General features: G+C 30.5%; 1 protein-coding gene across 1 annotated transcript; it reads left to right on the forward strand.

Moving 5' to 3' along the window:
* Positions 1 to 274: 274 nt before the first annotated feature.
* Positions 275 to 14,190, forward strand: TFAP2D_1 (Transcription factor AP-2-delta; the record flags this gene model as incomplete). Its single annotated transcript, XM_012939555.2, has 6 exons — positions 275 to 394; positions 3,538 to 4,149; positions 5,124 to 5,423; positions 5,716 to 6,280; positions 9,998 to 10,062; positions 14,158 to 14,190. The coding sequence occupies 6 exons, from the start codon at positions 275 to 277 to the stop codon at positions 14,188 to 14,190; spliced, it is 1,695 nt and encodes a 564-aa protein (XP_012795009.2).
* Between the last annotated feature and the right edge of the window lie 1,638 nt (positions 14,191 to 15,828).

The raw sequence follows: 15,828 nt of genomic DNA on the forward strand, positions 1-15,828 counted from the left end.
TAAAATTTCTCAACAATCATTGGATTTCATAGGTACTGTTTGCTCATCTAATAGTGATCAATATTACACATTGATGTAGAATAAGATGTTAGGTTATATTTTAGAAAACCATAGCGTTTTAGATAAAAATGTGATGATTTTCATTATATATCAAACAAGTACAATAGAAACACTCTTCTTATTAGTTGAATATTCGTTTTCCTAGCTGGAATATGAGCAGGTTGGATATCCCATAATCTGTCGTTTATGGATTATCATATAAACTTGTAGAATAATGGTCATATTGGAAGTTAGTAAACAGCACCTATTAGCTTACGGATTTCTGACTAAAAAAAATATGCATACCAAAGTTCTCCAAGCTGCAGTTCTAGGTCCGTTCACGTTTCCTCTATGCGTAACTGATATTCCAAGTCTGTCACGGTCAATGTCAGACTTACCATAACGTTACTCAAATAAAGAGATTAACATATGGTTTTAAAATTTTGATATATTAATCAATCGTCTGACATTTAATAAATGGCAATTAATTATGTACATTTTCAGGACCAAATGAGTAATGGGTGAAGCGTTCAGCTTCCCATATACATACAGATTTATGATACTTTATATAAAATTTTATTTCCCGAAAACTTGTTATTTTATACAAACACTTAATTGATGTCTAAGAAGGAGAGTTAGAAGTTTAAAATGCCAGTAAGCGAAGTATCAAAGTTTATTTATAGAATTCCTATGCTACCACACTTAACAGCGTCTTAACTAAATGTAATTGCATACTAACCCAGGACAGCCCACTAATAAGTTTACAACCTCAGAACTGACTACGTACCACATAACTACTGACTTTTGCATCAAGTCTTCAACACGTAGGATTCTGTATTTCCATGAGAGGTAGCATCCTAAATCAACTGAGAAATCCCACCACTAGGAAAAACATAAGTCCTATAACATCTTATTCTGATAAAATGAAGCGAAAACACCTCAAAGTGAAATGAATAACAGCCTTCAATGATATTCTGTGTATAGAAATCAATTTGCCATTTTTTCAAACTAAGTTATTTACATTCCTGTGAAGAAAAAATTATACACGAAATTTAATATCTCACTCTACGTAGTGAATACAGAAATTTAGAAGTAGAAATGCAAATCAAGTCACATAAAAACAATTTTTCTGTGTATTTGCTAAAAGTGACCGATAACGATTAACAGTACAGGAAATCAAAGGAGAAATTAGTACAAACTATTTGTCTAGTATTATTCTTAGACTTTTTGGACTGCACAAATCAAGGGGTGTAGAATTTTCAAACATTGTTTTTTTGTACTTAATATTATTTAGTCAATCGTATCGAATCAAAAGTCGTACTGTCACAAAAACCGGTTCTAATATTTATTGAATCCCTATCATACTGAACATTGTTACTTCTTATTTGACTTACTGATGTATGATTTTATACGCTTTCTAATTGGTTCGCTATACGACCTTGGCTGTACCTACCCCCTACATAAATCAACGAATAAAAATGTAGATGTCCCATTTATCCTGCGGCTATTAGTATCCTATAATTTTCTTTCCACTATGATATGTTAATTTAGTGGTGGGGTATGGAGACAATTTTATTTTTATCATATCATTATTACTTCCCTCTTTTCTAACCTAAAGCTTTAGATTACAAATTTCCCTCAGTAAAATCAGACTCACAACAAGCCTGAGGGCAGAGAAACAATAAATACAAGTGGTGTAGTCTAAGGTATTAAATGAGTTGAGAAAATTCCCACCCCCTATGGGCATTATTATCTGCCTCGGAATTGTTCTTTCATGAGAACCTATCAAATGTTTCTAATTTTAAGCAAAAGTATTTGTATTTACGTAAAAACTTGTTGTTGGCTTTATCGATTTAAATATAAACTTATTATATACAAGCTGTTTAACTGCCTTCGGCCATTCTTTGAGATCTACGAGGAATAGCCTGGTACTAACAACTGACTAGAAGAAGCTTCCATAATTTACATTGCCTCTGGGGTTCAGGATCTAAAATAGCTGCAAGCAATACCTACCGAGATTTTAGTTTACAAACTGATTAATACATGTCTTCAATTATACAGGTAAATTATACTGGTTATTTAACTGACTTAAGTAGTTGTATCTGTATTCAAAAGCGTAAAACTCACTTTATTAAGTGTTCTAACTCATAAAACATTTTGCACTGTAGTGTGTAATTTTATTAATTGTTCTTCTAGCTTGTAGTGACACAAATACTTGTAGACTTTACATGTTTGTTCTAAATCTGTGTTTAGACTGTGGTTGAGTTTCTTTTTCATGTTCTATAGTCAATATCAAGTTGGCCTTGATTAAAACAAGGCAAATTATGCATCTTCCTTTTTTTATAGTTAATTAAATAAACTAATCTGAAACAGATTTGCTTGGATGTGCTTTGAGTAACGTGTATTCATGATTTTAATTCTATCTTAAATGAAGTATAAAAACTGACTAATCCTTACTTAGTAGACATATACATTATTATAGTAGTTCTAAGCTGAAATATTATAAAATATTTCATATTAATAAGTAACTAATTATTAGACGTGTTGTTGAATAGGGATGATATTACTGATTCAATGATCATTTATTCCCGATCTCCCACAATGTCCGGAAATTCCATCTTGCTTTGGTTGTTAGAAAGATTATCGACCTCGTGGTTTCCGAAGATTCTCGGCTTTCACTATGAGGCGTCATAATACTTCTAAATGAAGATACTTCAACTCCCAGAAGAAAGTTTAAATGGTTTAAATAATGTTTTCTGATTATCGTTTTTTAGCAAGGTTGTTTTCTACGGGATGGTGTTGCTGACCCTATGCCCAAACTTCCCCCTTTACCCACGCTTGGGACCGGCATTAATCCTAGAAGAGCAGAGTTTCATTCAATAGTACCGACCGATTATTAACAGTAGATCTTACTAATTGAACTGCGAATCTTAGGTAATGTTAAAAGAGCTGAGTTTTCATATTTACTCAAGCTTTTTATAACAACACTTTTCTATTTCTCATCTTCATTGTGAACTCGATTGACATAGATCACTGAAATAGTGTTCGTTGTTCATGTGTTTTACATTTATTGGTTTATCTTATAAAGAATCATATAATAAATCAGCTTTCAAATTTAATATTATTGATTCATTATTCATCTCTGATGTGATCGATTTAAGATGACAGTTAGATTGGCAATGAAACTACGGTAATTGATGTACTTTTTCCACAAGTTACAGACAGTAGGCATATTGAAATTGTCTCTTCATTGTTTTTAATAAAAGGGACCTTATTAAAATCTAAACGTGAATATTTCTTACTGTAAATTTAAACTATCAACAATTGTAGAGATATATTTACAATAATGCCTTCATGTATCTTAGAAAGTTATCATTTGTACAAAAACTAAAAATGCTTGTATATTTGTATCATATGCTTATATCATTCATACTTATATTAACATGTTACTTCTTACTTAAACAGTAAAATAATCGCTTATAATTATTTACAATTTAGGATCAATTTTCAACAGGTATCTGTATTACTGATAATGAGACAAATTCGGATACGGATAATTCATTAACCGGTGGAAGTGGTTCTACCGGTGGTCTACATTCAGATTATCAGCCGCCATATTTTCCTCCACCGTACTATCCATCTATAACTACACCAATGATGATGATAACGACAACAACGGAGACAGCAACTAATAGTTTAGGAACAAATTTCTATCATAATAGTGGACAAAACACATCATTTATAAATGGTTCAAATAATTATTCTGGTAATTTTTATCATCCGAATTTATGTCATGATTCAAATATATTTAATCAACATTTACACACTTCTCAACATCATCATCATCATCATCACCAACAACAACAACAGTCAAGATTACATACAAACGCATCGAATTTTCCATTTTCTTCATATTTTACCACAAATCCAAATTATTATTCATCAGTAAATTATATGAATGGATCTGTATTAACTAATGAAAATTTATCATCACTGTCATCATCTTCATCTGATATGAATCATACAAATAATATGTTTACAAATTATCCATTCAATTATTCGATACAAAGTGGTATTCAAACATGCAACACAGCAACAATAGCAGATCAGGTAATAATCTCAAATGAATTTATATGAATAATATGTTTCTTTATGTTATTCAGTAGATTGAGAAATGAATGTTTTTGCAACAAACAAAAAAACATTCCACTCTAATCGACTTGTTATTAAATATCTTTAGGAATTGAGAAATCCCTTCAATTAAGACTTCTGAAAAAAACCCAGCCTCATAGTATCCCGTGGATGACCAGTAGACTGTCTCTGATGGTATCCGACCAACGGACACTGAGAATCTTGAGTAGACATCTGTTTATAAATACTTGTAAATTTTTGGAGATGGTTGTAGTAGTTCATATTAAAGATTCTCACTTTGATATTGGTTGACAGTTGTTTTGAGTTCTATATGTACTACAACCATAGGAATGTTGTCCTTGCTTTGCCAATCCTCACTTTTATGCCAAATCTGAGAACCATATAGTAAATAATCCATTTGCAAAATATCAATCAATTGTTTTACACTTGATTGTTCCTTCATTTCTATACCAATCATTCTCCAGTCTCCTTTACTTTTCTTCGATCTTTTTAATCTTCCGCCCCCAGGCATTTCACTTTCGATTGATGATACATACCACTTATATTTGTTGACATCAATAGCACACACCAAAGTTAAAATTACAAATATGATCAAACGGGAAAATAATTTTACATACTCTTAAATCTACTTATCGAATACTTTTAAATAATTAGCACTTAGTAATTTAATTTTAACTGATTCTAGAAAACATGATAGGAATGGGGATAGTAGGATGAATGATGAAACTTAGCACTACATTATGTTTGAAATTAAACAGTAGGATACCCTGTGTTAAGGTTGATTACTTGGGATATTATTCACTGAATAAGGTTTGCCCAACCCCATAAGCTCCCGCGTATCTTAGTAAAACATTAGCGGTTTTTTAGATTATAAGTTGTGCTAAAGTTTTAGTGATTATATAATAAATCTTTTTTATTCTTGATATTTATAGATTGTAAACATTCTTCCACGTTCTAAATTATCTGAAATGGTTGATCATTTAACACAAAATAACAATAATCACAGTGGATGTAATAATAATAGTAATAATAATAATGGTGGTGGTAATTCCAAAACACTACATTTAAAAATCGATGATGAAATACATGACGTGGAAACTTCAGCTACCAGTTCACAGTCTTCTTTCATACATCGTCCAAATATGCATCACTGTTCACTTATACCTGAATATGAAATGGTAGAAAAAAATTTTGCGCAATCACATCATACAACAGAATCAAACTATCAACAAGTAAGTTAAGTTTTAAATCATTTATCTGTCGAACTAAAATGATATGCTAAATATATAAAAATTAATACTGGCTCAGTAGTCTATTGGTTAAGCGCTCACACGCGCGACTGGTAGGGCGTGAGTTCGAGTCCCACAACAGGACGAAACGGCTGTCCAATGCTTCCGGGATTTCCATGGTGGTTTAGCTTCAACTAACTCATGATCTCAACTGTTCATATTTAATTTTCATAGATATTTTAATTCAGACTATAGCTTCACTTACCATTTAAATAATTATAATAAACAATTTTAGAGTGGAACTCCTTCATCAATTGATACTACCGAATCATCTCCACACAATTCATCACAATTCTTATCTCCAGGATCAAATAAAGGAAATTTTGAAATAGGATCTGAAATTAACAGAATGCAAATGAGTAGTACATCAACAACTGATCCTAGTAGAAATATCTATTCGTCTCCAGTATCATGTGGAATGAATACCAATGAATTAAATTCAGAAGATAAAGTAAGGAATCATGAAGAGGAGAAAAATGCTTTAAGAACATTTAATTATCCTGATATAAATTCATTAAAAAATGTATTCAATATGGAAATTACTTCAGAAATTCAAAACTTAACAGAAGGTTTATTAAATGATCCTACAAATGTTATGCTACAAACAAACTTAACTCAAAATTTAGATCAATCTAATACTTATATGTCACATTCTCAAGGAGCAAGATTTTCAACAAGTTTTAATACTGAATGCACACAGAATGTTATTTATCAACCGACTACTTCAGTAATACCTGAACAACCGTTTAGTCGTTTATCTGGTGTGGGAAATGGTGGAAAAAATGGATTTTGTAAAAGAGGTTAGTATATTCATTTGATGACAATGTAAAAGAAACCCATTCATAATTAATTAACAATTTACACTTTTATTTCAATGATATTTTACCAATCAAGTTTATATATGTTCATTGGTTTAAATTATATGACATCTCTCTCTATGTACTCTGTTTCATATTAGTATATTTGAGTAAAGAGTATTTGCATTATTGATGGAATCGATTAAATAATAATCCTTATATAAACTTTAAATTATTCACAATGAGTTGGTATGTTATAATTTTCATAAAAACTTATTTGTTGACGATTTATTTACATATGAGTAGAATATATTTTTTATAATGAAAGTTAAGTATCATTGCCCACATGATGAACTAGTATTTGTTATACAATCACTAAAAAGTCAGTGAGCACTATACACCCGTTTCGACCTAGTATGAGACTTTCCAATAATATACGTTCACGAACACAACAGAGCTTGAACTAGAGATATTGAGATCTTTCAGTGTTAGCTTAACCTTCAAACTATTGAGCCGGCTCCTAGTATGTTACATCCTTAACTTCAATCATTTCACGATATTTTTGAGATGTTCCACAATAGGACGAAACAATGTCTGTTCTCTCCGGTTCTTACTGGTTATCTAACTAAGATCAGTTCGTGACATAATCTGCTAAATCGAATAATCTCCATAAACAACTATCACAATAAAAATGGTAAAATATTTAGTTAATTCCTATCAATTCGGACTAACTAGTCATTTAAGGTTTAAAAAAGTATTTTCATTGAGTCTACATATCGGTTATATATATATATATATATATATATATATATATATATATACTTCTTGTAAAATATAATTAACAACAAAGACAGATTGATATCAGAATAAATAGAACAGTATATACATAAGTAGATCATTACAAATAAATATCCAATTAATATCAGAAGGGGTTTTTGTGGATATTATAGTGGTTTCAATAGTTGAGATCATCAGTCAATTGAAGCTATATCACCATGGAGATTGATAGATCCTGGATTCGAATCTCGCGAGGCGGTGTTATGTTGTGATGTGTGCTAATTATATTGACATAAGTAGTAGATGATATTAGTCGTGAACAGAAGGTCTGGCAGCAGAGAGACAAGAGGATCGAACAGTAAAGAATGGAAAAAGGATGCAGTTTGTATGAAAATACAAGAACAATGAAGTGTGGGTCATTTTGAGACAATTGATGGACATTTTACAAATTGGGCATTTACTACATGGTTGTTAGAATTTATTAACAAGTTCTGTAATTTGTCCCCACTGGTGTTCTTGTTCACTACAATGGATGCACACTGTTGAAAAGTCTAACAATAAGACGAAACAGCCATCCAATACTTTCAAGATCTCCATGGTGATCTAGCTTCAATTGCTTCATGATCTCAACTGTTAAAATATTCAATTCATTCCATTATTACATATTTGTACTGATTCGTGTGAATTTTTACAAATTTAACATATATAGTCTATTACATCTTGAATATACATATATATATTCTCTATTTTGTCATGCCCTTAAGCAAAACATATGAAAATGAATAAATATTCCAATATTGTGAAAAATAGCGTCTCCATATGAAAAAAATCTCTTTTTTTTCATTGTTGTTGTTATATTATACAATTAGAATGAATCTGTTAAACAGGTGGATAAATTGAATCTTAAGGGATTGACATTCTTTTTTATTTAGATTAATATAAAGTTAATTCTTTATTAAAATTATATACGTATTTGTAGAAATTATAAGAATAGTAAATTCATTATGTAAATTATGTGAATAATTTTCAGTATTTTCTTTCTTTTTTTTCTTTCTTTTCTTTTCTTACTTTTTCTTCTCCTTTTTTATAAATAAAAAGGAAATTAGCTTATGTAACACATTTGTTTGACTTTTAATTATTAAAGATAATGAATTACAGTGTTAGAAATTTTACAAGGATAATATGTATGTGTATGTCTATAGGATAAAGGGAATTCAATATATAAAGGATAAATTGTAAGAGGACATTAGTTTATTAATTATGATTGTTTATTTTATATCTTGAATTATAACTAATATAAATAAAAAAAGGTTTAAATGCGTTTTCAAACTTAAACGGGATGTTCACATGGTTTTCTTTTTATTAAAAGTAAGTTATAAGACGAAAAAATAAACCTGTTGATGATCTTAATTTAAACTTATTCCATAGAAATCTGGATGAAACATAAGTCATTTCGGATGGAAAATAAGTGATTATTTGTTGAATTTCTAAAATAATTTTATTGTCTGAGTTCTTATGTTAAGTGAGAAATCCTCTGGCGGTTCACGAATATTTATTATTATTATTAGCTTTGTTCAATATAATGTTTCGGGTACAATATAGAACTATCAGCACAAAGTATTTTCAACAAGTTTCCATTTCTTATTTCTTGATCGATCCTGACGATAAATATTAAATAATCGTCAATTAAATGTTAGTAGTTGAAAAATCGGCACCTGAATAATGATCATTCTTTTCGATGTATATTGCCAGAAACCATAATGCCTCTGATTGTGCTCTTTCCTAACTTGCACAGTGAAAGGTCGTGAACTTTTCATAAACGTACTTGAATAGGTTTTGCAATTAATTGAGACAATGATCTGTTGAAACAAATAAAAGACAGATAACTTGTTGAGATATCTAAACGGCAAGAACAGATAGCCCAGATATTCAAGTAGAACCCCAATAAGTGGTCTCTTATTGATTTAACAAGACTCCTTAATAAAATGTTAAGATTTAAACAGTAGTATAAAGAAAGGAAAATACTTTATAAAATTATGATTAACATATATTAATTTGACTAGTTAAATACACGGATTATTTATTATAAACTATATCTATTTTCAGTTTATTCTATTGCAGAATAAAGTAATAAACCAGGCATGATAATCATAAAAAAATACTTTAGTAATTTTAATTAAGACGACAATGCATTAAATACTATCATTGTGAATATACCTAACGCTTAATAAAAGTTTATTCAGTTACAGAGGAATTGAATATAGAATTTTTCATTCATATGCTCTATCTTCATTATCAATATAAATTAATTTATGTAAGAGTAATGACCTAACACGAAAAGTACTTAATTTTACTAATAAACTAAAATAGGAAACTATTAGAAATCTAATTAAAAACCTGTTAACTATGTATTATAGGAAATGATTTGTTGCCAGGTATAAATATACTATTCATATACTACATAGTATCTCCAGTGAGTTTGTGGTACCCTATAATTCGTATTTAAAATACAATTCACATTTCTTACAGTTCTAGTATTTAATGTTTGCAAATTAGAAATAAATATATAGGTGGTTGTTCGAAGAAATAATGACTGTAATAAATGACTGTATCTCACTAACGTCATTCCAAACCCATTAATTACATGTTGAATTTTATAATGATAGTTACAATGATTCAGGTACGGTAACAAAAGGTAGAAATTATGAAGTAATGTTAGAGATATTGGTTGTTCTCAAAACCGTAAAAATTAGATAAAGTGGTAAAAAAATTACATTAAGTAGCAGAGAACCAGACAACAACATACTGAGTGAGTACCACTCTATAATACATAATGATCAAGGTGAAAATAACTCCCACTCAATAGCCTATTATTATCGTACTTTCCACAAGGTCAGTATGCCCTTGGTTCTATTGCCTGGTGGATTGTGGCTTTACACTAAGAAAAGACTCATAATAAGGCAAAAGTTGTCGTGCCTCGCCCAACTTTTACCAGTTCCCTGGTTGAGGTAAGTTAATGAGGGAGATTAACTATAAATAGCACTAGTGATCAACCGAATACACGCGTTTCATTGTTAAAATCAAATGTTTCGTTTAGGTAGATTTTAACAGTATACTCACAAATTCTTGAAAAAGTCATGATTACCATCTTCTTGATTTCGCTAACTTTTGATTTCGTTTTTGGAAGTATGAATTCGTAATTTACTAGAAATGGAACAACCAGTCAAAGATTATTCCTTTAATCCGTTATGCACTAGAGTCCCGTTAGTTTATAAATGTTGTAGACAACTAAGATTACTAATTTATAAATCATAAATGTATCTCAGCCTGGTACACGAATTTGTATGTTGTTACCGAATTGAATTAAGCGTTCACTCGCGAGAACGAAGGTCTTGGATCCGATACCTAAGTGAGGGGTCGTAGAAACGCACTGTAAAGCCGTTTCATACTAGAATAAAACGGAAGTTCAGTGCTTTCATGTTTTAAGCAGTTGCATAGCTAAAATCGGTTAATGATCTAAACTGCAAAGAAAATAAGTAAGAACCAACTTTCAGAAAGAACTTTAACTGTAGTGGAACTTTATTATTAAGCTGCTTATAAATTTTGTAATTAAATAGCTCCAATGTGAAACAGATCATTACTGTTTGAAACTAGTAAACCAACTCTTTGATAATAAGAAATAACGTGATGCAGATACAAAAACTGCAAATAAAGGACTAGGAGAATTTATTGAATTCATATTAATTATGAAAATGGGAGTTTAAACAACTGAATGCAACAACAGAAAAAATAGATAATTTTTGTCTTGAGCGATTTTGATCAGAATAAAGTTTGTGGAGATTATAATAATTTTAATAGTTGAATTCACGAGTCAATGTAAGCTAGACTACGATCGAAAACCTGGAGGAGCTGGACGGTAGCCGTTACCAGTGGAGTTCAATCTGTGTCAGGTAGAGACAGGTATTTGCCTCAACCTATGGATGAATGGTTGCGCAGCCATTCATAGATCGATGGAATTTAGACAATAACACTGTTGGATGACGGCACAGTGATCTACAGGTTCGGCGTTCGCGCGCGAAGCCTAAGGTTCTGGGTTCGAGTCCTACAAGCGGGATCGTGAACTCACGATTTTAAAGAGTCCGATATTGTAACGAAACGGCCATCTATTACTTCCAAGTTTTCAGTGGAGTGGTCTAGCCTACATTGACTCATGAATTCAACTATTAAATGATTTCATCCAATATTCTTTTAGTGACATTAAAATTGATTGAATGGTCAAAAATTCATTATATTTAAAAAAATAATGCATTAGACAGTTATTACATTATACTTTAGAATCTTTTAATATTACCACAGTTGAAATAAGTAACCATAATTGTTAGCTCATAAGAGAATGATGTATCTGTTATATTCGTTTAGAAAAAGGAAAACAAATATTAAAATAATCTTATTGTAATCATTAACTAAATTTATATTTTAATAGGCTCTTGAAGTTGATAGTAATCAGTTAGTTATAAGTACCAGCAATAAGTTAAAAATAAATAAATAAATCATTTTATATTTCTTTGTCAAAACCCACTAAAATCATAAACAAATGTACTTGTTTTCTATATCAATTTAGTTATAAGTTTATCATTAGAACAATATATATACATAATTATGTTAATAATTAACTAAATAAACAAACAAAATCTTTGTTCAACAGAAAACATAATAAACATTTTAAAGTTTAAGATGAGATTAGGTGAAGTTAGACATTCACACCACTGGATGCAGGCCAGCTCACTGGTTTAAAGGTTAAGCGCTCACGTGCGAGACTGATAGGTCCTGGGTTCGAATCCCACTAGGCGGGGTCATGAATGCACACTACTGAGGAGTCCCACGATAGAACGAAACGACCGTCCAGTGCTTCCAGGTTTTCCATGTTGGTTTAGCTTCAATTGACTCATGATCTCGACTATTGAGATTTAAGATGAGACTTCGATAAATATTTTAATAAATTCAAATAATATTTTTAAAAATTTTGTAGGTAATAATTTCTTATTGAAATCTGAACTAACTGAATTAATCTAATAGATTCTTCTTTAAAACTTAATAGTTGCATTCATGAGTCAATTAAAGCACTGGATGGCCGTTTCGTCCTAGTATGGGACTCCTTAGCAATGCGCATCCATGATCCCGCTCACGGGATTCAAACCCTGGACTTATCGGTCTCGTGAGGGGACGCTTAACATGTAGACCAATAGTGTTAATATCTAACTTCAACCAATTCACGAAATCGAGCCACCATCGATCATTGTCTCTAGTGAATTATCATCTCACAACAGACCCAGTTGAATTCCACTGGTCACGGCTTCTCACTAGAACTCCAGGCAATACCTCTTGAAGCCAGTTACCAATGGGCACATGATGATCAATATCAGGAGGGAGTTTTATGGAGATTTTAGTAATTTAATAGTTGAATTTATGAGCCAATTAAAGCTAGACCACTATAGGAAACGTTTAATTTCATTTTATGTTTCAAAATGATTCAATTGAATTATATTGTAGTGAACGAGAACACTAATAAGGACAACCAAATATATGTTTGAATACAAAACTACAGAACATCTTAGTAAAGTCTGAGAACCATACAGTAAATAATCCATTTGCAAAATATCAATCAATTGTTTCACATTTGATTGTTCCTTCATTTCTATACCAATCATTCTCCATCCTCGTTTTCTTTTCTTCGATCTTTTTAATCTTCCGCCCCCAGGCATTTCACTCTCGATTGATGATACATACTATCTATGTCTGCTGACATTGATAGCACACACCACAATATACATTCTTTGCAACCGATAGTTTCAACCAGTTTATATGACATAATAGATATTTATTTTTATTAACTTCAGAATAACTAAAAGTTAGATAACAATGAATAGTTTAGGTTATTCTGTTAAGAGAAAACTTTGATGGTGTACACCTAAAACATTCTACTTAAATAAACTATGAACTTTCACGTTTTATGATAAGCTTGTTATATTTAAATTAGTGAACCAGAATACAATGGTCTTTATTAGCAAATTCAATCAACTTTTGCAAATTATACTATAATCAAGCAGAAAATCAATATAAACTAAATCAATATAGCCGTACAATGATCTAATAACATTGGTAATAACAGTCTAACTTAGAATACGGCTGAACTCTATTAATCATAACCTCTTACTAGAATTTTGGCGATCCATTTCAAATATAACTCTTTAACTATGAATTATGTGAAACATTAACAAAATATGTTTACGACTGAGTGTTTTCAAACAGTTTATTTTAGAAACCTTGACAGATCAATCACAAGACATAAGTAATTTAAAAAAATATCTGAACAGACCGGGTTTTCTGTACATCAACGTCACCGCAATGAACTAAATAAATCAAAGAAAAAGTCAAAATGTTTCCTGACTGCATAGAGAATTTTCATCCGTTATTTGCTTTAAAGTGTTTTGTTTTGTTATGAAACTATTTATTACGCTAAGCTTTTATAATCAGTACACTTTTAATACTTGAGGTAATATTTAGTTGATTGGTTTTATGATAACTAGGAACAACTTATTATTGATAGTAGTGTGGTGTGTGCTACTGATATCCATAGATATAAGTAGAATGTTTCATCAATCGAAAGGGAAATGCCTTGCAGCAGCAAGTTAAGGAGATCGAAGAAAAGAGAACGAGAACGAAGAACAGTTGCAACGGAAATGAAGGAACAGTGACATTTGCGATGATTGATTGACATTTGCAAAAAGAACCAGTCAAGTTTGAAACAAATGATTGAAACTTCGTGAATTAAGTGTTTACTGTATGGTTCTCAGATTTTACTAAGGTGTTCTGTAATTTTGTATTCAAATACATTCGATTGTTCCCACTTGTATTCTCGTTCACTACAGTAGCACGACGAATACCTACCAGAAAACATTGTATCACAAATCAGTTTGATTTAATTGAGCATTTGAAATCGATAGTTAATAACAGCAAATATTCTTATGTACAAAATATGAAAAGTATATACTTTATACGTTAAGTTACAATATCAGTAATAATGAATTTCAGTCAATCTATAGTTTAATGAAGATGGTGGGAGAATTTTTCGATGAAAAATAGTTTTCATATGGTTTAGTATATATTACTCAAATTGAAATAACTTTAAAATATCTACTATTTGATCCATAATCTTATAAGAGATACATACTACTTATGAGAATTGCTTTTGTTTCAATTTATTGAAAGATGTCACTAGTTTTTTTATATTAAGTACTATCGTCTTTAACAAAGAATGATAAGCCTTAAATTTGACATCGTTTAATTATATATTGTAATCTACTAATAAATGACTTGAAATATTCAATGAAGTATTGAAATGTGTAAAAAAGAACCCATAGAATATGGTTTTGTTTAAATGCAATCAATGAAATACTTTGCTCATTTATTACTTTACATGAAATCTCTCTTCTTAAAATCTTTTTTAAAGTCTTAATCTTGTTTCTTTTATATGAAGACATATCATTATATGATTTTATGATGTTGTTGTTGTTTTTTTATTTATTATGAATCATATAAACAAGTTACATTGAAATATAATAACGTTTAAGTTGAAAGTGATTTAGGGATCATTCACTGTTTACTTATATATATATGACTATATTCACACCTTTAGTATACAACTAATCCTTCATTAAATGATGGGATTATCAAACTTGTAATCATCATTTCAATCCACTCATTTTAATGATATATATATATATATATATATATATGTCTATTTATAAGTTTATTTTAGAGGAAAAGAGATATGTGTGATAAATTTTAAAGAGGGGAATGAACTAATACTAACTTTTATCAAAGTTACGTAATAAATCAAGAAAGGAGACGATATGAATTAATATATTTCTAAAGTTTTCTCATAATAACTACATAATTTTAAGTTTATTATTATTACTAAGCTCAATTTAACTAGTCTTTTTTAATAACTTAAAATATTCAGTTATCTAACAGGAATAGTGTAGTTCAGTTTGTTCTTTCATTATAGACTTAGTTAACTATACAAGCCACCAAGTTAGTTTTGATATGGGGAATTGTTCATTGATAAAGATGGGGTCATGGATGAATCAACCTGTGAATGTTCAAAGCTAAGAGAATAATACCTGACAAGGTAATATTCAACAGTCATGAAACTGGTACACCTATAAGATACATTCTTGCATTGAACAATTCATCATATCACAGGCGAGCTCGGTTTACACATCAGTTCCTTTTAATTGTAAACTTTCATTAAAAATCAGATCTGTTAGTTTTCAACTGGTAACCAACATGATTGATCAATAACAATCTAAAGCAAAAAACCAATCGAAATATGTAGTTTGATCGATGACAGATGAGGATTAAATAATTCGTTTAATTAAGCTAAATATTTTTATTGAGATCATGAGTTGATTGATGTTAGATCACCATCAAAAACCTGGAAGTACTGAATGGCCGTTTAGTCACAGTATGGGACTCCTCAGCAGTGCACATGCACGATCCCTCACTCAGGATTCGAACCCAGAACTTTTGTTCTCACGTGTGGACGCTTAACCTTTAGATCACGTTGAAGGCCTGGGTTCGGTTCTCAATCGAGAAGTCGGTTTTTATGGAGGTTAAGTGTTCGCACGCGAGACCAGAGCTCTTGGGTTCGAATCCCGAGTGCAAGATCGTGAATGTGTACTGCTGAGGAATCTCATACTGTGACGAAACGG

Source organism: Schistosoma haematobium, chromosome ZW, assembly GCF_000699445.3.
Source record: "Schistosoma haematobium chromosome ZW, whole genome shotgun sequence".
In the NCBI taxonomy this organism is placed as follows: domain Eukaryota; kingdom Metazoa; phylum Platyhelminthes; class Trematoda; order Strigeidida; family Schistosomatidae; genus Schistosoma; species Schistosoma haematobium.